The following is a 22,714-nucleotide window of genomic DNA, read 5'->3' as shown; positions in this document are numbered from 1 at the left end:
GGGGGCTGTCATGGGTCACCTGGATACTACTCCCATCATCTCATCATCACATGTAATAATCTCTCCTGTCCCTGTGTGTTTCCTACAGATGGACTCCTAGAAGGAAATCCCCCCGAGAGATGTCCCCGTCCTCTGTATTCCCAGGAATGTCCAGAGGAGAAGCTCCCAGAGAACCATCAGGTAGATAAAGCTGAGCCCTATACACATCTATATAGGGGGTCCTGCAGTCATAGAGGTGTCATAGATGGTGGGGGTCTCTTATGTGGATCTGTTAGATTTCCCACCTGTCTGCTGTATTGTCCTGAATTGTTACAGATGACAAATCAGGGGGAAGATTTGACTGATATTAAAGTGGAGGATGAAGAAGAGCGGATGATGGGCGATCCCCCGTGTAAGATTGAGGTGAAGGAGGACATTCCAGTCCATGTGACCACAGGTATGGAATAATGAATGAAGGAAGGGAATTGGGAGGTTTCTTCAGGTGAGGGTCCACCTTAGAGCTTCAGTAAAGGAGCACTCCGGGCAGTGACCCAGCTTTGAGTCTTTGGCAGTCTAATGGTTTTATACTAGTAAAGGCTCCGGAGACATGTAGTAATGGCTGTTATACCTCAGGTAAGTGTCTTTAGATGCCGGGTGTTATAGATTACATTACTACTACACTATAAAGGCTGGAGACTTGTAGTAGTTATTATGAATGATCAGATTGTCACATTTTTTATGTTATACCCAAAAACTTAAAGGCTATGGACACCTTTGGGGGCATATTGTACTTGAGCTAAAAATCTTTTTTTCAATTGGTTTATTAAAAATATGGAGTCCTTTTCTCTGTACATAGCTGAGATGCTCTACTGGCAGGATATGAATTTTCTCTCTGCTCCGTCAGGCAGGGAGGTGACAGGCTCCTTATCTCTTACATTATAGACACTCATTATCGATCAGTTCTTATCTTACTGATAGCCTCTAAGGCCTGTATTACACCAACAAATTTTCTGTTCATTGATTGGTCAGATGGCCTATTACACACACAGATCTTTTGTTATACACACCAACTATTGGTCTCATTGGACAGATATTGGTCAGATAATCTGTTGGTGTAATACAGGCCCTAGTAATTTAGAGATCAGGATTATTAGATGACCAGCACAAGTACCAGTCACACAGCTAGAAAAACAATGAACCCTTTGACAGAACGGCTCAATATTTTTACTAAAATGATTTTAGACCCAAATGAGTAAAATGCAATCATAAAATAATGTTCCCCATACATAGTCTTTAAATGTATTTTATTGGGATTTTATGTGATCGACCAACACAAAGTACAAGTCTGTGTGAGGTTTCTCTGCAGAAGCGTCTGTGAACAGCAATTTTTAAGTCTTGTCACAGACAAGACTAAACCCTTCCATTGTAGCTCTGGCTAGATGTTTAGGGTTGTTGTCCTGCTGGAATGTGAACCTCCGCACCAGTCTGAAGTCTTCTGCAGCCTCTACCATATTTTCCTCCAGGATTGCCCTGTATTTAGCTCCTTCCATCTTCCCATCAACTCTGACCAGCTTTCCTGTCCCTGCTGAAAAGAAGCCCCCCCACAGTATGATGCTGCCACCACCATGTTTTACGGTGGGTATGGTGGGTTCAGGGTGATGTGCAGTGGTAGTTTTCTGTACATCATAGCATATTTCATTTGTGCCAAAAAGTTCCACTTTGGTCTCCTCTGACCAGAGCACCTTCTTCCACGTGTTTGCTGTGTCCCCTACATGCATTGTGGCAAACTTCAAACAAGATTTCTTACGGCTTTCATCTTGCCACTCTTCCATAAAGGGCAGATTGGTGGAGTACACAACTAATAGGTGTCCTGTAGACAGATTCTCCCACCGGAGCTGTGGATTTCTGCACTGTGACCATGGTCCTCCTGGCTGCTTCTCTAATTAGTGCTCTCCTTGCCTTGGCTGTCAGTTAAGGTGGACGGTCATGTATTTCTAGATTTGCAGTTGTGCCATACTCCTTCCATTTTCAGATAATGGATTGACCAGTGCTCCATGAGATGTTCAGAACTTTGGATATTTTTTTTTTTTATAACCTAACCCTGCTTTACACTTATTCACAACTTTATTCTTGACCTGTCTGGCGTGTTCTTTGGTTTTCATGATGCTGTTTGATCCCTGATTGTCACGGCCACGGTTTTGGCCGTGACTCCTTGGGAGCCGCATACAGTTGCCCGCGGTTTGGGTTGTAGTGTCAACCGCAGCTGAAGGCATAATGTTGTTGGCCTCAGGTGCGGTTGTCCGCGGACAACAGCTTTGTGTGCGGTTCCCTTGGAGTTTGCGTGTATGTATGCACTGTCGTTTGTCTGTGTGCACTCTGTGTGGTGTGCACGGACACCTTTCCTGCACTGTGGTTGCCCGTGGCAACGTTTGTCGTTGTGTACATGTGGTGGCAGTGTCCCGGCCTTGGGGCTGACTCCCAGGACACGGTTGCCATCCATGTCGTTGCCTGTGGCAACAACCACAGTGTGTTTGTTGTGTCGGTCACTTTCCCTTTTAGTTGGTGTTTTCCCTTTCCTGTGGTTCTGGAAGGGTTAACTTCCTTCCCAGTGTGTGTGATGTCACTGGGTGTGTCTGACCGTTGGGTGTGGCCTCTTAGGCCTATATAGCCTTGGTGTTTGGCAGGGCTCAGGAGGTTGCTTCGGCCATGCTTAGCTGATAGCAGCCTCCTGTGTATACCAACTGCCTGTGAGAGCCACCCTTGTGGTTCATAAACCATATGTCACATTTTAGTTTATGTTAAGTTTATGTGTGATGTCTATTTGATGTTTTCCTGTCCTATGTTGTTTAGTGCAGCTTATGGATCTGGGTGCCTGTTTGCACAGGGATCCAGTCAGCAGGGCTGTGGCAGGTAGGTGGAACTCGGATAGTTCACCTGCCATATCCGTAAGTTTGTTTGTGTCCCCTTTTTCCCTGCAGCTTGGCCAGTGAGACCCCTGTTCCTCCGTGTACAGTAGGAACAGGCCGTCTTACCTTGACTCCTAGTCCAGGGACCGGTCGGAGGGTGAGTTAGGGATCCGAGGTTCCGGAGCATGGGTCCTCCTACCTTAAAGGTCGGCCCATGCAGCTAGGAGTTAGGGTCAGGTTAGGGACGCTGTAGGAGGTGACCTGCTCCCTAATCCTGTTGTCCTGGCCGAGCAGCCAAAACATCAACTGACATCGCACGGCTGAGGATTTCCCCCATCCTCAGCCGTGACACTGATGTTCTCTAACAAACCTCTGAGCCCTTCACAGAAGAGCTGGAGTTATACTGAGAATACATTACACACAGGCGGACTCTATAATTAGGTGACTTCTGAAGGCAATTAGTTGCACTGGATTTTATTTAGGGGGATCAGAGTACAGGGGGCTGAATACAAATGCATGCCCCACCTTTCAGATATTTATTTATTAAACACTTTTAAACAATGTCTCATCTTCTTCTCACTTCACACAGACTTGTGCTTTGTTGGTCGATGACAAAAAATCCCAATAAAATACATCTTATTTTGTGAGTGTAACGTGAAGAAATGTGGAAAAGTTCAAGGGGTATGAATACGTTTTATGGCACTGTATAAGACCTACATTCCGAATACTGCACCTTCTTTTTCCCCAGGCTTGTAAAAACATTTTGGCAAGCTGTTAGATGAGAAGCAAAGTAAAGGAGGGTTGCCACCTTCAGTCCCGGCCCCAGAAAAATTCAAAATCTCAGATTTACATGCAAATTCATAAAGTGCTTCTGCAGTAAACAAGGAGGTCTTTTCTCTATTGGAAAGTTCTGAAAACTTATGGTTCCTTTTATATGATTCTAAACCTCAGGGAGATGAATCCGTACCTGGCGTGTAAGGAAATTCAGGATGGAGTCCATCCAATCCACAATCAAGTATCGTTTCAAGGACTGTGTGATGGGCACAATAGTTATGAAAGATGCTTAGTATCACGTGCCGATTCTTCATTTTCAATATCGTGCCCTAATATTCGGAGTCTGCCAAGCCCCCAGAGTGTTCGCGGGGAGACCCGTGTAGCCCTTTGACTAGACCAGCATAAAAAGGCATATTGGCGTATTTTCAAAAACCCACTTTCGAAGGACCAGTTCAGGTCTGAAGTCATTTTGTGAGGCTTACATAATAGAAACCACCTAAAAATGACCCCATTCTAGAAACTACACCCCTCAAGTTACTCAAAACTGATTTTACAAACTTTGTTAACCCTTTAGGTGTTCCACAAGAGTTATTGGCAAATGGAGATGAAATTTCAGAATTAAAATTTTTTGCCAAATTTCCTATTTTTTCCAGTAACAAAGCAAGGGTTAAAAGCCAAACAAAACTCAGTATTTATTGGCCTGATTCTGTAGTTTTCAGAAACACCCCATATGTGGCTGTAAACTACTGTACGGGCACACGGTAGGGCGTAGAGGGAAAGGTGCGCCGTGTGGTTTTTGGAAGGCAGATTTTGCTGGATTGGTTTATTTACACCATGTCCCATTTGAAGCCCCCCTGATGCACCCCTAGAGTAGAAACTCCATAAAAGTGACCCCATTTTGGAAACTACGGGATAAGGTGGCAGTTTTGTTGGGACTATTTTTAGGGTACATATGATTTTTGGTTGCTCTATATTACATTTTTGTGAGGCAAGGTTACCAAAAATAGGAATTCAGAAATTTCATCTCCATGTGCCACAAACTGATGAGGTACACCTAAAGGGTTAATAAAGTTTGTAAAATTTAGTTTTGAGGGGTGTAGTTTCTTAGATTGGGTCACTTTTATGGAGTTTCTACTCTAGGGGTGCATCAGGGGGGCTTTAAATGGGACATGGTGCCAAAAAAAAAGGCCATTAAAATCTGTCTTCCAGAAACCGTATGGCATTCCTTTCCTTCTGCGCCCTGCCGTGTGCCCGTACAGCAGTTTACGACCACATATGGCGTGTTTCTGTAAACTGCAGAATCGGGGTAATAAATATTTAAGTTTTGTTTGGCTGTTAACCCTTGCTTTGTTACTGGAAAAAAAACGGTTTAAAATGGAAAATTTGCCAAAAAATAGCTGTTTTGGCACTTTTTCTTTTTTTTGACCGTGTTCATTTGAGGGGTTAGGTCATGGGGTACTTTTATAGAGCAGATTCTTAGGGACACGGCGATACCAAATATGTCACCAAAGTGGCTTACTATGCTTTGGCCAAAATATAAACCAATGTCTCATCCAGCATGGAGGGCAGAGTGCTGGATGTAGTGTGCGATCACATTTGCATTTTCCGTTTATATATGTATTTCGCCATAGTGATCTGCACCTACAGGCAGGTTGTGCTGACCCAACCCCTTATTTTTTTAAAATTTATTTAGGTTTTACACTATATTATCCTTTTTATAAACAAAAAAAACAACATTTTAGTATCTCCATAGTCTAAGAGTCAGTTTTTTTTTTTAGTTTTTAGCCGATTATCTTAGGTAGGGACTCATTTTTTGCGGGATGATAGGACGGTTTTATTGGCACTATTTAGGGGGGCATATGACTTTTTGATCGCTTGCTATTACACTTTTTGTGATGTAAGGTGACAAAAAAATACCTTTTTTTTTTTTTTTGCACCGCTTTTATTTTATTTTTTTGACCGTGTTCATCTGATGGGTTAAGTCATGGGGTATTTTTATAGAGCAGATTATTACGGACACGGCGATACCTAATATGTCTACTTTCTTTTATTTATTTTAGCTTTACAAAATAATATTTTTGAAAAAAACTTTTTTGTTTTAGTGTCTCAAGTCTGAGATTATTATTATTATTACTATTATTATTATAATTATATATTTTTTTGATTGTCAGTGGCTAAATGGAATTAAAATTGAGGAAGGGTATTATAAATTTAGTACTCCATGGAAGTGTGGTATTCCCTGAAGCAACCAATAATGCAGAGGCCCGGATGATCGGGGCACGTGTCACAATGAGTCGTGGTGTCCTTCCGTATCCCTCTCCTACACTCTGCACTTTTTTGGGGACCGGTACCTTGCACAGGGACAGGGGTGATGCCGTTACCGTGAATTGTGGACAGTACAAGGACATCCCTCTTGTCCTTATATCTGACCAGCAACAGGTTTCCACTGGTAAGGGCACGGTCTCACCCCTGGGGGATAGGTACCTGGAAGGGGTAGGTAGGGAGGCCGCGTTGATTTTTCCGCACGGTCCCACAAGCGGACGTGGATATGGCGACGAGGGACTGGAACAAGGGGATACTAGTATAAAAGTTATCCACGTACAGGTGGTAACCCTTATCTAGCAGTGGGTGCATAAGGTCCCACACAAGTTTCCAGCTAACGCCCAGAGTGGGGGGACATTCTGGGGGTTGAATACGGGAATCTCGCCCCTCGTACACACAACTTGTAAGTGTACCCTGAGGTACTCTCACAAAGTTTGTACAGCTTCACGCCATACCTCGCCCGCTAAGAGGGAACATACTGGCGGAAAATGAGTCTCCCCTTAAAAGCAATGAGAGACTCATCAACCGCAACCTCCCTTCCAGGTACATAGGCCTCCAAAAATTTGGCCCCGAAGTGATCGATGACTGGCCTGATTTTGTACAGGCGGTCATAGGCAGGATCACCTCGGGGGGGACATGCTGCATTATCTGAATAATGCAGGCATTTCCGGATGGCCTCAAACCGGGAGCGTGTCATAGCTGTACTGTACCGTAAAGCGGGGTCTGGTAGAGGACGTCCCCACTCCAGTAATGCCTGACACTGGGTTTTTTGACTAGGCCCTTGTGCAGCAAGAGGCCGCAAAAGTCCTCATCTTGGCTGCACTGACTGGAGTCCAACCACCGGCCCTATTTAAAAAGTAGCCCAGGTGTTGAGCAATGAACTGTTGGGCGTACAAGTTCGTTTGCTCCACCATCAGATTCTCAAAAAAAAAAACTAAGTCATAGAAACCTAGAATGTGTCGGCAGATAAGAACCATTTGGCCCATCTAGTCTGCCCAATATACTAAATTCTATGGATAGCCCCTGGCCCTATCTTATATGAAGGATGGCCTTATGCCTATCCCATGCATGCTTAAACTCCTTCACTGTATTTGCAGCCACCACTTCTGCAGGAAGGCTATTCCATGCATCCACTACTCTCTCAGTAAAGCAATACCTCATGATATTACTGTTAAACCTTTGCCCCTCTAATTTAACATTATGTCCTCTTGTAGCAGTTTTTCTTCTTTTAAATATTCTCTCCTCTTTTACTTTGTTGATTCCCTTTATGTATTTAGCAGTTTCTCTCATATCCCCTCTGTCTCGTCTTTCTTCCAAGCTATACATGTTAAGGTCCTTTAATCTTTCCTGGTAAGTTTTATCCTGCAATCCATGGACCAGTTTAGTAGCTCTTCTCTGAACTCTCTCTAGAGTATCTATATCCTTCTGGAGATATGGTCTCCAGTACTGAGCACAATACTCCAAATGAGGTCTCACTAGTGCTCTGTAGAGCTGCATGAGCGCCCCCCTCTGTCTACTGGTAATGCCTTTCCCTATACACCCAAGCAGTCTGCTAGCATCTCCTGCTGCTCTATGACATTGTCTGCCTACCTTTAAGTCTTCTGAAATAATGACCCCTAAATCCCTTTCCTCAGATACTGAGGCTAGGACTGTATCACTGATTGTATATTCTGCTCTTGGGTTTTTACGTCCCAGGTGCATTATCTTGCACTTATCAACATTAAATTTTAGTTGCCAGATTTTTGACCATTCCTCTAGTTTTCCTAAATCCTTTTCCATTTGGTGTATCCCTCCAGGAACATCAACCCTGTTACAAATCTTTGTGTCATCAGCAAAAAGACACACCTTACCATCGAGGCCTTCTGCAACTTCGCTGATAAAGATATTAAACAATATGGGTCCCAGAACAGATCCCTGAGATACCCCACTGGTAACAAGACCATGGTCTGAATATACTCCATTGACTACAACCCTCTGTTGTCTGTCCCTCAGCCACTGCCTAATCCATTCAACAATATGGGAGTCCAAGCCCAAAGACTGCAATTTATTGATAAGCCTTCTATGTGGGACAGTATCAAAAGCCTTACTGAAGTCTAGATAAGCGATGTCTACTGCACCTCCGCCATCTATTATTTTAGTCACCCAATCAAAAAAATCTATAAGATTAGTTTGACATGATCTCCCTGAAGTAAACCCATGCTGCTTTTCATCTTTCAATCCATGGGATTTTAGATGTTCCACAATCCTCTCCTTAAAGGGACCCTGTCACCAGTTTTATGGTGTCCTAACTAAGGGCAACATAAATAAGTGATTGATTCTCTTAGCACAATGCTGGGTCACTTTCTTTAATTGACCCAGTCAATCTGCCAACATCTTGTATTGAAAAGCTCCAGCTGATAATGATGAGTCATGAATATTCATGAGCTCCTGACTCTCCCTGCCCACCTGCTGCTGAATGACAGTTTGTTTCAATATGAGTGGGAGTGGCTATAGCTCTGAATTAAATATACGCCGGACTCAGTGACATCACGCCGGACTCAAATAAGCTCATTAGCATGTGGCATTTTTGTGTGTATATTATGAGATAACCATCTGTCACACCAGTAAGTGAATACATCTAAGGTACTTTTTAGTAGTTAATGATTGTATATAATTAGTTATATTATAATCAAATATCCACATGACAGGTTCCCTTTAAGTATGGTTTCCATTAATTTCCCCACTATTGATGTCAGGCTTACTGGCCTATAGTTGACCGATTCCTCCCTACTATCTTTCTTGTGAATGGGCACAACATTTGCTACTTTCCAATCTTCTGGGACGACTCCTGTTCCCAGTGATTGGTTAAATAAATCTGTTAATGGTTTTGCTAGTTTACCGCTGAGCTCTCTTAATAGCTTTGGGTGTATCCCATCAGGCCCCTGTGACTTATTTGTATTAATTTTAGACAGCTGACTTAGAACCTCTTCCTCTGTAAAGACACATGCATCAACAAAAGATTCATTAGTCTTCTTTCCTAACTGAGGTCCTTTTCCTTCATTTTCCTTTGTAAAAACTGAACAGAAGTATTCATTGAGGCCGTCAGCTGGTTCTTTATCCTCTTCCATATACCTTCCTTCTTTTGTTTTTAATTTGGTAATTCCTTGTTTTAGTTTCCTTTTCTCATTTATGTATCTGAAGAATGCCTTATCGCCTTTTTTCCCTGACTGAGCTCATTTCTCTTCTGCCTGTGCTTTAGAAGTTCTTATAACTTGTTTGGCCTCTCTCTGTCTAATCTTATAAATTTGCCTGTGATCCTCGTATTGTTTTTTTTTTATAATTCCTAAATGCTATCTTTTTGTTTTTAATGATTTTAGCCACTTCTGCTGAGTACCACAGTGGTCTCTTCCTTTTTTTGCTTTTACTGACAAGCCTAATGCAACTTTCTGTTGCCTTCAATAGTGCCACTTTTAAGTAGTCCCATTTCTCCTGGACTCCGATGAAACTGTTCCAATCTGATAGGGACTCGTATGCCACTAATCTAATTTTAGAAAAGTCAGTTTTTTTTAAGATCTAAAACTTTTGTTTTTGTGTGGTGTGACTCACTGTACTTATAGTAAACCACACTGACTGGTGATCACTAGATCCCAATATTTCCCCTACAGTAATATCATATACCAACTTCCCATTTGTGAATACTAAATCTAAAATGGCCTCCTTCCGGGTTGGCTCCTCAACAACTTGCTGTAGAGATAATCCCAGTAGGGAATTTAGAATATCTGTACTCCTGGCAGAACTAGCTATTTTGGTTTTCCAGTTTACATCTGGAAGATTGAAGTCTCCCATAATGATAACTTCCCCTTTCAATGTCATTTTAGCTATTTCCTCAACTAGTAGATCATCTAATTCTTGGACTTGCCATATTCAGTGAAGCCCACTGTGGGAATCTGGATTCCTGCTTGGCCAACAAAATCAGGAATCACAGGCTCAAAATGCTCTGGGGTACACCAGACAAGTTCACCGGTAGGGCGCTCAGGTGGACTTATCTGGTGGGCCGGAAAACTAGTACGAGCCCCAGAGCTGCTCGTACTAGTGTGGGCCACAGTGTCCCTGGCATGGCGGTCCCCTTGCTCCGCCTGGCGGCGTCTTCGCCGCCTTGGGGGCTCATTATCATCGCTAGATGATGAGGAGGATGCTGATGACAAGAGGAAAGTGGGGTCATCCTCGTCCTCACTGGGACTCTGATTCGGAGGCAAGCAGGGCGTATGCCTCCTCAGCCCTGGGGGGTCTAGGGTCACACAGCTGAGTGCTGTGGACCCCAGACACCCGATTCGGTGTTACAACACAATAGAAAAACTGTTTGATTTCATTATTCCTGCCTAATCTACCTCTCCCAAAAACACAGATTTGTGCCGGATGGCACAAAACAACTTGCAATACAGCCGAGCGCCACTCTCTCCTGCTCCACGGACCTCCTTTCTCTCCTGCCCACCTGGTCAGCCGACCAATCAGAAGCGATCCTGAGAGGTGGCGTGACCGCCACCTCTCAGGATCGCAGGACGGTGATAGGTAATGTGATAATACACCACCAATCACCGCCCTATTCCGGGTTATCGGGTTACCAGAGACCCGAATAACCCGGAAACGCAGCAAACCGCAGGTCTGAATTGATCTGAGGTTTGCTGCGATCGCCAACACGGGGGGGGCACAGGGCCCCCCTTGGCATTCTACTAAGGTGCCTGCTCAATGATTTGAGCATGCACCCAGTTCCGATCACCACCCGCCGGTGATCGGAAATACACAGGGCGTACAGGTACGCCCTGTGTGCTTAAGTACCAGCACATCAGGGCGTACCTGTACGCCCTGTGTCCGTAACAGGTTAAATTGGAGCCTGAGGTCTCTCGGGTTGTTTGAGTATAGGGGGCTAATCTTATCTAATGAGCTGATTTGAGTCCGGCGTGATGTCATTGAGTCCAGTGTATATTTAATTCAGAGCTATAGCCACTCCCCTGCCCACCTGTTGCTGGTTCATATGGAAACAAACTGTCATTCAGCAGCAGGTGGGCGGGGAGAGTCAGGAGCTCATGAATATTCATGACTCATCATTATCAGCTGGAGCTTTTCAATACAAGATGTTGGCAGATTGACTTGGTCAATTAAAGAAAGTGACCCAGCATTTTGCTAAGAGAATCAGTCACTTATTTATGTTGCCCTTAGTTAGGACACCATAAAACTGGTGACAAGTTCCCTTTAAATTGAAATCTTCACAGAGCAGAAGTTGACCCTGTTTGACTTTATCAATTTTCCTGAGGAGCTTGTTCAGAAAGCTAATTTGATGGGCATTAGGGGCAATAACGCCACCACAGTGTAATGGACGTTATTAATGAGGCATACCTGTATGATGTATCTGCCAGCCTCATCTACTATTTTCGAGATAGGGGTGAATGCGAAGGTATCTCTGAAAGCTAAAAGAACTCCCCTCCGTTTTTTGGTAAAGTGTGATTGATTGAATAATTATCAGAAATTTGGGGTGGCGATTTCAGTAACTTTCTTGCGCTACTATATGAGTTTCTTGGGCACAAAGTATGTCGCATTTGAAGTCTAGGTCCTCCTTCCACATAAAGGATCTCTTCGGAGGGCTTATAAGGCCCTTTACATTTAGTGATACAATCTTAATAACCATTGTACATACAAGAGAAGCTAAACATTACATTAACCAGGTTGTCCAGGGTAGGAGACTTGGCCCTAGTGATGTCGGAAGCAACTCTTTGGTATCTTTGGAGAACATCTAGTAGCTGAGAAAAGGTGGGAGAAAACTGAAAAACATAAAAAGGACAACAATATAACAGAAAAAGTCAATTCCATGTAGTCAGGAGCCACAAACTTCTTGACTTCTGGATGTAGCAGCTATATACACCCAAGTAGAACGGATATGCAGGCTTCAATGTTTGGTGCCTCTTTCAGACTCCACCAAGCGCCATTCCTCGGAAAGATGGTGGGGGTCTGGAGGTTTCTCTTTCTGGTAGTCAGCAACTTCAATGTTCCAAGAAAATAGGAGAGATCTGCCAGCGTCCACTGAACTGATGGTATGCCAGGAGCCATCTTTGTTTATTAATAGCTTAACTAGGAACCCCCCAGCGATATGTGATTTTATGATCTCTTAACCCCAACATGACAGGGGCCAGTTGGCGATGTTGTTTCAATGTGGCAGCCAAAAGATCAGCGAATAGCTTGATGGTATGGTAAGGGGCCGGCAGGGTACCCTTTTTTCTGGACGCCTCTAGTAGCTGTTCCTTTATGTGAAAATAATGAATCCTCGCCAGCACGTCTCTCGGGATAGAGGCTGGGAGATGGCTGGGTCTTGGAACCCTGTGGGCCCTATCAATAACCAGGTCTTGAGCTGTGAAAGTCGGTATGAGGGCCTGAAATAACAAGCAGAGATATTGTTTGAGGTCTTCATTAGGGATATCCTCAGGGATTCCTCTAAACTTTATATTGTTTCTGCGGGATATGTCTTCCAAATCATTGAGCTTAGCCTTTATTTTCTCTAGCTCTTATGACATTTCAGTATGTGCATCCAACTGATTGTTATGGGAGGACGCAAACCCTCCATATTTTATTTTCAATATGGTACACCCTGGGAAGAAGGCCTTGGATGGTGGCCTGAATAGGGGAGATCAAAGCTTGTGGATCAGCATGTAGGGATTTGCTGACTTCAATTAGCTTCTCTTTAAAGGGGTTGTCCGAGTTACGGGAAAAAAATATATAATATAGCACTGTAAATCTGATGGTCAGTGATATATAACTAATGTGAAGGTCGGCTCCATAGTAGTAGGCACAGCAGTCAGAGACAGTGACACAATGGCACAATGGCACAGTTCACACAGGGGTTTGCCTGTTTTCTTTATTCTCATCCACAAACAAAATATAAAGCCTTTACATTCAGGCAAAGATACAAAATAAATTCCTGCTCGGCTGAGCACTAACTAAACATAAAATTACCCTTTCTATACGGGCGGCCTACTACCAGCCACACGACACAATTCAAAATAAACTCTGTGTCCTTTTTGTTGTTTGCACAGACTTCAGCAGCGATGGTGAAAGCCAGTCAGTTCAACCAGTCCCCACCCAGACATGCTCATAGTGCAAACCTTCATAGCCCAGAAATGAGCTGAGCTCCATCACCTGGCTGAGAGCTCTATATGAAACCTGTTCTGGACAGGAAGGGAATGAGGAGCCCCGCTACCAACCTGCATCCTCATTCCATTAAAATCCAGGCCCGACAACACCATTTATGTTTTGCTAAGGCAGACCATCTTTTCCTGGATTTCTGATATCTCACCCAGGTTTCCTAGTTGAGATATCCACCTCCTGTAGCGTAGTACATGGTATATGAAAGAAACCTAGGCGAAATATAACTATTCTCTACTACTTTTCCAGTCACTCTCTCACACTAAGCTAAGCAAGTTTTAAGCAAAAAATATCTATTTCCTCATTTCCCTGGTTCTCTTCTGGCCCATTGTTTACTTGCAACAACAACCATCTGGGCCCCTCCCCCTGTAGTGCTAAGGGAGTGAATACAAGTACTGCCCTGAGTGACATCTGCCGGCTGGGAGACTCAGCAGCATATTGTATGTGTAGGACTACAAGTCCCAGCTGTACAATGACACTGCCTATACACACAGGATCTTCCCCCTACCTGCAATGCTCTGCAGAACTTCTCTATCAGCTCCTGTGCCCAGCATTTGTCTCCTCACTGCCTGCAGCTACACAGTAAACACTTGTCTGTGCAGCTGAAGGGGTTAAAAATCCTGGGAGAGAGCAATAAGCAGCAGCCGGCAGTGCAGGGGGGCGTGGCCAGCACAGTGAAGTCTCGTGTACAGATCTCTCGGGCTTGTGCACGAACATCAGAGCAGGGAGAGAAGCTGACATCATAGTCCATGTGACCCTCAGTGAAATCTGAGAAACCAGCCACTGGAGATAAAGGGAGTTAATTGGAAAGCTGTTACATTTGCCTAGTTAGAAACATAGAACAAAAAAATATCTCGGACAACCCCTTTAACCCCTTAAGGGCACAGCCTTATTTCACCTTGAGGACCAGGCCATTTTTTGCAAATCTGACCAGTGTCACTTTATGTGGTGATAACTTTAAAACGCTTTGACTTATCCAGGCCGTTCTGAGATCGTTTTTTCGTCACATATTGTACTTCATAACACTGGTAAAATGGAGTAAAAAAAAATCTATTTTATAGATTTTATGGGAAAAATTAGCAAATTTCCAAGTTTCAATTTCTCTACTTCTATAATACACAGTAATACCTCCAAATATAGTTATTAGTTTACATTCCCCATATGTCTACTTCATGTTTGGATCATTTTGGGAATGCCATTGTATTTTTTGGGGACGTCACAAGGCTTAGAAGTTTAGATGCAAATCTTGAAAATTTTCCGAAATTTTCAAAAACCCACTTTTTAGGGACCAGTTCAGGTCTGAAGTCACTTTGTGAGGCTTACATAATAGAAACCACCCAAAAGTGACCTCATTCTAGAAACTACACCCCTCAAGGTATTCAAAACTGACTTTACAAACCTCATTAACCCTTTAGGTGTTCCCCAAGAGTTGATGGCAAATGGAGATGAAATTTCAGAATTTAAATTTTTTGCCAAATTTTCCATTTTAATCCATTTTTTTCCACTAACAAAGCAAGGGTTAACAGCCAAACAAAAGTATATTTATTGCCCTGACTCTGCGGTTTACAGAAACACCCGATATGTGGTCGTATACAACTGTACGGCCCCACATCAGGGCGTAGAGGGAAAGGAGCGCCGTGTGGTCTTTGGAAGGCAGATTTCGCTGGACTGGTTTATTTACACCATGTCCCATTTGAAGCCACCTGATGCACCCCTAGAGTAGAAACTCCAAAAACGTGACCCCATTTTGGAAACTACGGGGTAAGTTTTTGTGGTACTATTTTAGGGTACATATGATTTCTGGTTGCTCTATATTACACTTTTTGCGAAGTAAAGTAACAAAAAATAGAAATTCTGAAATTTCATCTCCATTTACCATTGACTCTTGTGGAACACTTAAAGGGTTAACAAAGTTTGAAAAATCAGTTTTGAATACCTTGAGGGGTGTAGTTTCTTAAATGGGGTCACTTTTTGTAGTTTCTACTCTAGGGGTGCATCAGGGGGGCTTCAAATGGGGCATGGTGTCAAAAAACAAGTCCAGCAAAATCTGCCTTCCAAAATCCATATGGCATTCCTTTCCTTCTGCGCCCTGCCGTGTGCCCGTACAGTAGTTTACAACCACATATGGGGTGTTTCTGTAAACTAAAGAATCAGGGCAATAAATATTGAGTTTTGTTTGGCTGTTAACCCTTGCTTTATTACGGGAATAAATGGATTAAAATGGAAAATTTGCCAAAAATACCTGTTTTGGCAACGTCTTTATTTTTTATTATTTACAACGTTTATCTGACAGATTAGATCATGTGCTTTCAATTTCGTCATAGTTTTTTATTTTTTATGGCTTTCACCGTGCATGGAATGTAACATGACCGTTTTATAGACCAGGTCGTTACGGATGCAGTGATATATAACATGTGTAGGGATTTTTTTTTTTTTTTCATCGGGGATACATAATTATTTTTTTTTAACTTTTTTTCACTTTTTATTTTATTTTATTTTTTTACCCAGACCCACTTGGTTCTTGAAGATCCAGTGGGTCTGATGTCTGTATAATACAGTACACTATATAGTGTACTGCACTGTATTTCACTTACAGACCGCAGGGATCAGAAACTTGCATAAGCGCTACAAACCGCAGGTCTGAATTGACCTGCGGTTTGTAGCGATCGGCAATGTGGGGGTCACAGGACCCCCCTAGGCATTGTCGCAGGGTGCCTGCTGAATGATTTTAACAGGCACCCCGTTCCGATCACTGCCGGTCGTGCCGAAGTGATCAAAACTACACAGGACGTACGGGTACGCCCTGTGTCCTTAAGGTTTTAAGCAACGTACCCGAGGCGGGATGACTTGATGTTTGGAATTGGGCCAGGTTAGGGGCCACCGAAGAGAGTCTTGGTGAGGCACCGGAGAGACGGACTCTGCTTCTCCGGACTGCTGGTAGAGGACAAAGATGGCGCATGCCACGTCCGGGAAGTCAGCGGTACGGCTGAATCCCCCACATCAGGGTGTTTGAGAGGTCTGCGCTGCTTCTCCGTGGTATGCGCAGTGGTGAGGGCTCATTATTCACGGTGTCTGGGGAAGGAGGAGATGCCTCCGGTGCATGCTGTGGCGGGGAGAATGAACCCTGAGAGCCTGCTTGCGGATCCTCAAAACACGGATGCCGCCCGTGTGCCTTCTGCAATTTACAGAACAGACGGCCCATTATAGAAATGCAGATAGTTGTCCGCAAAACGGACAAGAATAAGACATGATCTATAATTTTCACGGGGCCACGGAATGGAGCAACAGATTCGGACAGCACACAGAGTGCTGTCCACATCTTTTGCGGCCTGCTGAAGTAAATGGGTCTGCACCCGAGCCGCAAAAAAAATGCGGCTTGGATGCGGAACCAAACCACGTGCATGTGAATGCGCCCTAAGGCTACTTTCACATCTGCGGTTTTTCTGGAGCTGGCAGGGTTCTGCAAAAACACTTCCTTTAGGATAATACAACTGTCTGCATCTGTCTGCATCCGTAATGAACGGATCCGGTTCTATTATCTTTAAAATAACCAAGATGGATCCGGCGCCAAAACTATTGTAAGTCAATGGGTGCCGGATCCGTTTTCTCAGACACATTATCCCATGACACACACACAACCACTGTATGCAGCGTTTTTCTGTCCGCCATGGGAACGCAACCAAATGGAACGGAATGTAATCTGGTGACTCCGTTCTGTTCAGTTTTGTCCCTATTGACAATGAAGGGACAGAACTGAAGTGTTTTCCTCCGGTATTGAGATCCTACGACATATCTCAATACCGGAAAGGAAAAATGCTGATGTGAAAGTAGCCTTAATCTTGCACCACAGAGGACACTACATTCCTAGTTCAATAACTTGCACTTAATGCAATGTCCAGTACGTGGGCTGCACAACCTGCCCTTTGAAGGGCTCATGCACACAAACACATATTTTTAGTTCGCATCTGATCAGCATTTTTTGTGGGTCGGATGCGGACCCGTTCACTTCAGTGGGGCTGTAAAAGATGCGGACAGCACACCATGTGTCCACATCCATATGTCTGTTCCGTGGCCCTGCAAAAAAAATAGAACATGTCCTATTCTTCCCCGCATTACGCACAAGGATAGGACTATTCTATAGAGGGCAGGACCTTCAGTTCTGCGAAATGCGGAACGCATAGAGCGGTATCCATGTTCTGCAAATCCGCAGTTTGCGGCCTGCAAAAATCCCAGTGGTCGTGTGCATGAGCCCTAAAAGAGATGACACGGAAGCATTTGTCACCAGCAAAAATGCAGTTAACCCCTCCTCGGCCTCCAAACATTTCATACAACATCACACGAGCAACACAGATGGTTTAGATGTATGGGAACTGAAAAAGTTAAATGATGGGGAGGGGGATTCAGAAAAGAAGATGACTGAACGAGAGGCGTACTGAAAACTAGATATCCAGAAGGATGGAATGACTGATAACATCCCCCTATTGCTAATAGTGATGAGTGAAGCGAACTGCGGATCCTAGACTTAAAGTCACTTCCCTCAAAACGTCGGATTAAAGGGGTTGTCCAAGTTATATTTGTCCTCAGGATAGGTCATCAATATCAGATCGGCTGGGGTCCGACACCCGGCCGATCAGCTGTTTGAAGATAAGGCAGGCGCCCCGTGCCAGCGCCTCCTCCTCTTCACTGTTTACCTTCTAGCCGTTGTATCTGCAGCGGTGAGCAGGTGTAATTACAGCCAAGCCGTCCCATTCATTTCTATGGGACGGATCGCTCCTATACAAGTGTACAGTAATGAGCCGTCCTATAGAAATGAATGGGACGGCTTGGCTGTAATTACACCTGCTCACCGCTGCAGATACAACAGCTAGAAGGTAAACAGTGAAGAGGAGGAGGCGCTGGCACGGGGCGCGCCTTCTCTTCAAACAGCTGATCGGCCGGGTGTCGGACCCCAGCCGATCTGATATTGATGACTTATCCTGAGGACAAATATAACTTGGACAACCCTTTTTAATGCTGTACAGAGATCCGTCTCTCTACAGCATTAAAATGTACGGCCTCCGATAAGGTGAAGTCAGTTATTTGCGAAGTCTCGCAAGAGTTCATGGAATAACTGCGGCATTTGAAGTGAAAAACGACTTTAAAACTTGGATCCAAACTCTGCTTTAGATCGGAGGTACCAGTCAGAACCATAGGAGCACAGTATAATTCTACTAGACTCCAATGCATACATTCCCCAATATGAGCCCTTGTACAGCTCCGTGCATATAATAATTTTATTATAAAAGAATCATAAATAATGGTAAGAATATGCTGATGCAAAGAAAAAAAGTTTTTTTTCCAAAATGTTTCACATCCCCCCCCCCCCCCCCCGTATTAAAATACAAGAAAAACTATACACATTTGATATCATTATAATCGTAGTGACCCGGTGAATGGAAGTAACAGGTCAGTATTACCTTATAGGAAATGCTGTAAAATTAAAACCCATAAAGCTTTGTTGGAAATTTTTATTTTATTTTTTATAATTCCACCCCACCATTTGGAATTTATTTCCCCGCTTCCCACTACATTGTATGCAACCGTACATGGTTCCATTAAAAAGTACAACTTGTCCCGCAACAAAAAAGCTTGCATATAGCTATGTGAATGGGAAAATAAGAGTTATGGCTTTGGGAAGGCTGGGAGTAAAAAAAACGAAAATTTTCAAAAATTGAAAATTGCCAGAACATTAAAGGGTTAATGTCCCAGTATTGAAGGGGGGGGGGGAGTGGTTACTTAGTGCAGCCCAGAATCTGGGACGTCACTGAAACATGTTGGCTTATGTTCTGATTAGCTTTTTTCCGCCCTGACTTCGGAACACATTCTGTGTCATACTCCAGGCTGAATCGATCATCTAGTAGATGATTTATCCGCACACTGTAGCAAGAAAAAAGTGACCTCCTTCCTCCTGTTACAATTTCCTTGCGCAAATTCGCTCCATTGATTTAGGCTAAATCTGCAAGTAGATCCTCAATATGCAAACTGCAGAAACTCAGGATACGTTCAAGAGTCAGCCTTAAATTTCTACAGCAAATACATTGCAGAGAAAGGGAAGGATGTATTCCTCACATTCCTGATGGCTCCACTTCTGGCACAAAAAATGTATTTTATATTGTATGTGTCTCTCCAGCCTAAGACCAGATTCACATGAGCTTATTACGGACATATTATCCATCTGTATTGTGCACATGTGTCCCCACCACAGGTTCAGCTGACATCAACTCACAGCATCATAGATACATGTGCACGTAACATAGATGGATATGTCTGTTACATGTGAATCCAACCTCATTAGAATGTGATAAATTTACCAAAAAGTTTTAACAATAAATCATAAAATCTATTCTTAATCTTAACAGAAAATCCCTCTGAGAAGCCTGAAAGAAACATCATCATGTTATCTCTAGATTATAAAGAAGATGAAGATACCAGGCAGCGCTCTTCAGAAGAAAACTTCATTACCTGTAATGTACATCCAGGACTTCACAATGCAGAGCCATCAAATAATTCCCCCAAGAATGAGGAACTTTCTAATGACCAATCACAGATTATCAACCCAAGTCCAAATCTATCATATAATCATCCTAAACATGAGGAATCTTCTACTGTTCAATCACAGATTATTACTCCAAATATAAGACAGAAACGGGGTAAAATGTTTAATTGTGAGGAACGTGGAAAACAGTTAAGATGTAAGTCAGAGCTTTCTGCACACAGAAATCAACACAAAGGAGAGAAGCCGTATTCATGTTCAGAATGTGGGAAATGGTTTACCAAGAAATCAAGCCTTGATCAACATAAAAAAATTCACACAGGAGAGAAGCCATATTCATGTTCTGAATGTGGAAAATGTTTCATAGAAAAAAAAGGTCTTGCTAAACATCTCAGAATTCACACAGGAGAGAAGCCATATTTATGTTCAGAGTGTGGTAAATATTTTACAGATAAATCATATCTGCTTGCACATCAGAGAATTCACACAGGAGAGAAGCCATATTCATGTTCTGAATGTGGAAAATGTTTCATAGAAAAAAAAGGTCTTGCTAAACATCTCAGAATTCACACAGGAGAGAAGCCGTATTCATGTTCAGAATGTGGGAAATGCTTTAACCGAAAATCAAGCCTTAATCTACATAAAAGAATTCACACAGGAGAGAAGCCATATTCATGTTCAGAGTGTGGTAAATGTTTTACAGCTAGATCAACTCTGCTTGTACATCAGAGAATTCACATAGGAGAGAAGCCACATTCATGTTCAGAATGTGGGAAATGCTTTAACCAGAAGTCAAGGCTTGATCTACATAAAAGAATTCACACAGGAGAGAAGCCATATTCATGTTCTGAATGTGGAAAATGTTTCAGAGAAAAAAAAGATCTTACTAAACATCTCAGAATTCACACAGGAGAGAAGCCATTTTCATGTTCAGAATGTGGGAAATATTTTTGCGATAAAAACCATCTTACTACACATCAGAGAAGTCACACCGGAGAGAAACCATTTTTATGTTTAGAATGTGGGAAATGCTTTGCCAGGAAATGCAGTCTTTATCAACATAAGAGAATTCACACAGGAGAGAAGCCATATTCATGTTCAGAATGTTTGAAATGTTTTAACCGAAAAGAAAGCCTTGATCAACATAAAATAATTCACACAGGAGAGAAGCCGAAGCCATATTCATGTTCTGAATGTGGAAAATGTTTCATAGAAAAAAAAGGTCTTGCTAAACATTTCAGAATTCACACAGGAGAGAAGCCATATTTATGTTCAGAGTGTGGTAAATATTTTACAGATAAATCATATCTGCTTGCACATCAGAGAATTCACACAGGAGAGAAGCCACATTCATGTTCAGAATGTGGGAAATGCTTTAACAGGAAATCAAGCCTTGAGCTACATAAAAGAATTCACACAGGAGAGAAGCCATATTCATGCTCAGAGTGTGGTAAATGTTTTACAGCTAGATTATATCTGGTTGTACATGAGAGAATTCACACAGGAGAGAAGCCATATTCATGTTCAGAATGTGGGAAATGTTTTACAGATAGATCATATTTGCTTGGACATCAAAGAATTCACATTGCAGAGAAGCCACATTCATGTTCAGAATGTGGGAAATGCTTTAACCGGAAATCAAGCCTTGATCTACATAAAAGAATTCACACAGGAGAGAAGCCATATTCATGTTCAGAGTGTGGTAAATGTTTTACAGCTAGATTATATCTGGTTGTACATGAGAGAATTCACACAGGAGAGAAGCCATATTCATGTTCAGAATGTGGGAAATGTTTCAGAGAAAAAAGACATCTTACTACACACCAGAGAAGTCACACAGAAGAGAAACCATTTTCATGTTCAGAATGTGGGAAATATTTCAGAGAAAAAAGACATCTTACTACACACCAGAGAAGTCACACAGGAGAGAAACCATTTTCATGTTCAGAATGTGAGAAATGCTTTACCCATAAATCAAGCCTTGATCAACATAAAAGAATTCACACAGGAGAGAAGCCATATTCATGTTCTGAATGTGGAAAATGTTTCATAGAAAAAAAAGGGCTTACTAAACATCTCAGAATTCACACAGGAGAGTAGACGTATTCATGTTCAAAATGTGGAAAATGTTTCATAGAAAAAAAAATCTTACTAAACATCTCAGAATTCACACAGGAGAGAAGCCATTTTCATGTTCAGAATGTGGGAAATATTTTTGCGATAAAAACCATCTTACTATACACATCAGAGAAGTCACACAGGAGAGAAACCATTTTCATGTTTAGAATGTGGGAAATGCTTTACCCATAAATCAAGCCTTGATCAACATAAAAGAATTCACACAGGAGATAAGCCTTATTCATGTTCAGAATGTGGGAAATGCTTTAACCGAAAATCAAGCCTTGATCTACATAAAAGAATTCACACAGGAGAGAAGCCATATTCATGTTCAGAGTGTGGTAAATGTTTTACAGATAGATCATCTCTGCTTGCACATCAGAGAATTCACACAGGAGAGAAACCACATTCATGTTCAGAATGTGGGAAATGCTTTAACCGAAAATCAAGCCTTAATCTACATAAAATAATTCACACAGGAGAGAAGCCATATTCATGTTCAGAGTGTGGTAAATGTTTTACAGATAGATCATATCTGCTTGCACATCAGAGAATTCACACAGGAGAGAAACCACATTCATGTTCAGAATGTGGGAAATGCTTTAACCAGAAATCAAGCCTTGATCAACATAAAAGAATTCACACAGGAGAGAAGCCCTATTCATGTTCAGAATGTGGGAAATGCTTTAACCAGAAATTAAGTCTTAATCGACACAAGAGAATCCACACAGAAGAGAAGACGTTGATGTTTTGTGTAAGAATAATGTTTTACAAAGAAATTTGTCTTTCAAACTTGCAGACATGTGTGTTCATTTTACCTTATTGTGCCAATATTGTATGCGAGTGAGCAACAGAAATCATGCTTACAAGTCGCTGATAAACCTTTTGTTTCTTTTTACTTCATTCCAATATA

At 42.5% G+C, this 22,714-nt stretch overlaps 1 protein-coding gene across 1 annotated transcript in view; it reads left to right on the top strand.

The window, feature by feature from the left end:
• The first annotated feature begins 375 nt into the window (after window positions 1–375).
• The window catches only part of LOC120997655 (zinc finger protein 681-like), a 22,923-nt gene continuing 584 nt past the window's right edge, over window positions 376–22,714 (top strand). The window contains exons 1-3 of the mRNA XM_040427849.1: window positions 376–436; window positions 19,550–20,017; window positions 22,377–22,555. Coding sequence (XP_040283783.1) covers window positions 376–436; window positions 19,550–20,017; window positions 22,377–22,555 — 708 coding nt within the window. The remainder of the gene's footprint in view (window positions 437–19,549; window positions 20,018–22,376; window positions 22,556–22,714) is intronic.

The sequence above is a fragment of the Bufo bufo genome, chromosome 4 (genome assembly GCF_905171765.1).
Source record: "Bufo bufo chromosome 4, aBufBuf1.1, whole genome shotgun sequence".
In the NCBI taxonomy this organism is placed as follows: Eukaryota; Metazoa; Chordata; class Amphibia; order Anura; family Bufonidae; genus Bufo; species Bufo bufo.
The sequence above is the reverse complement of the archived record's forward strand: the minus strand, read 5'-3'. Positions and strand labels throughout refer to the sequence as shown.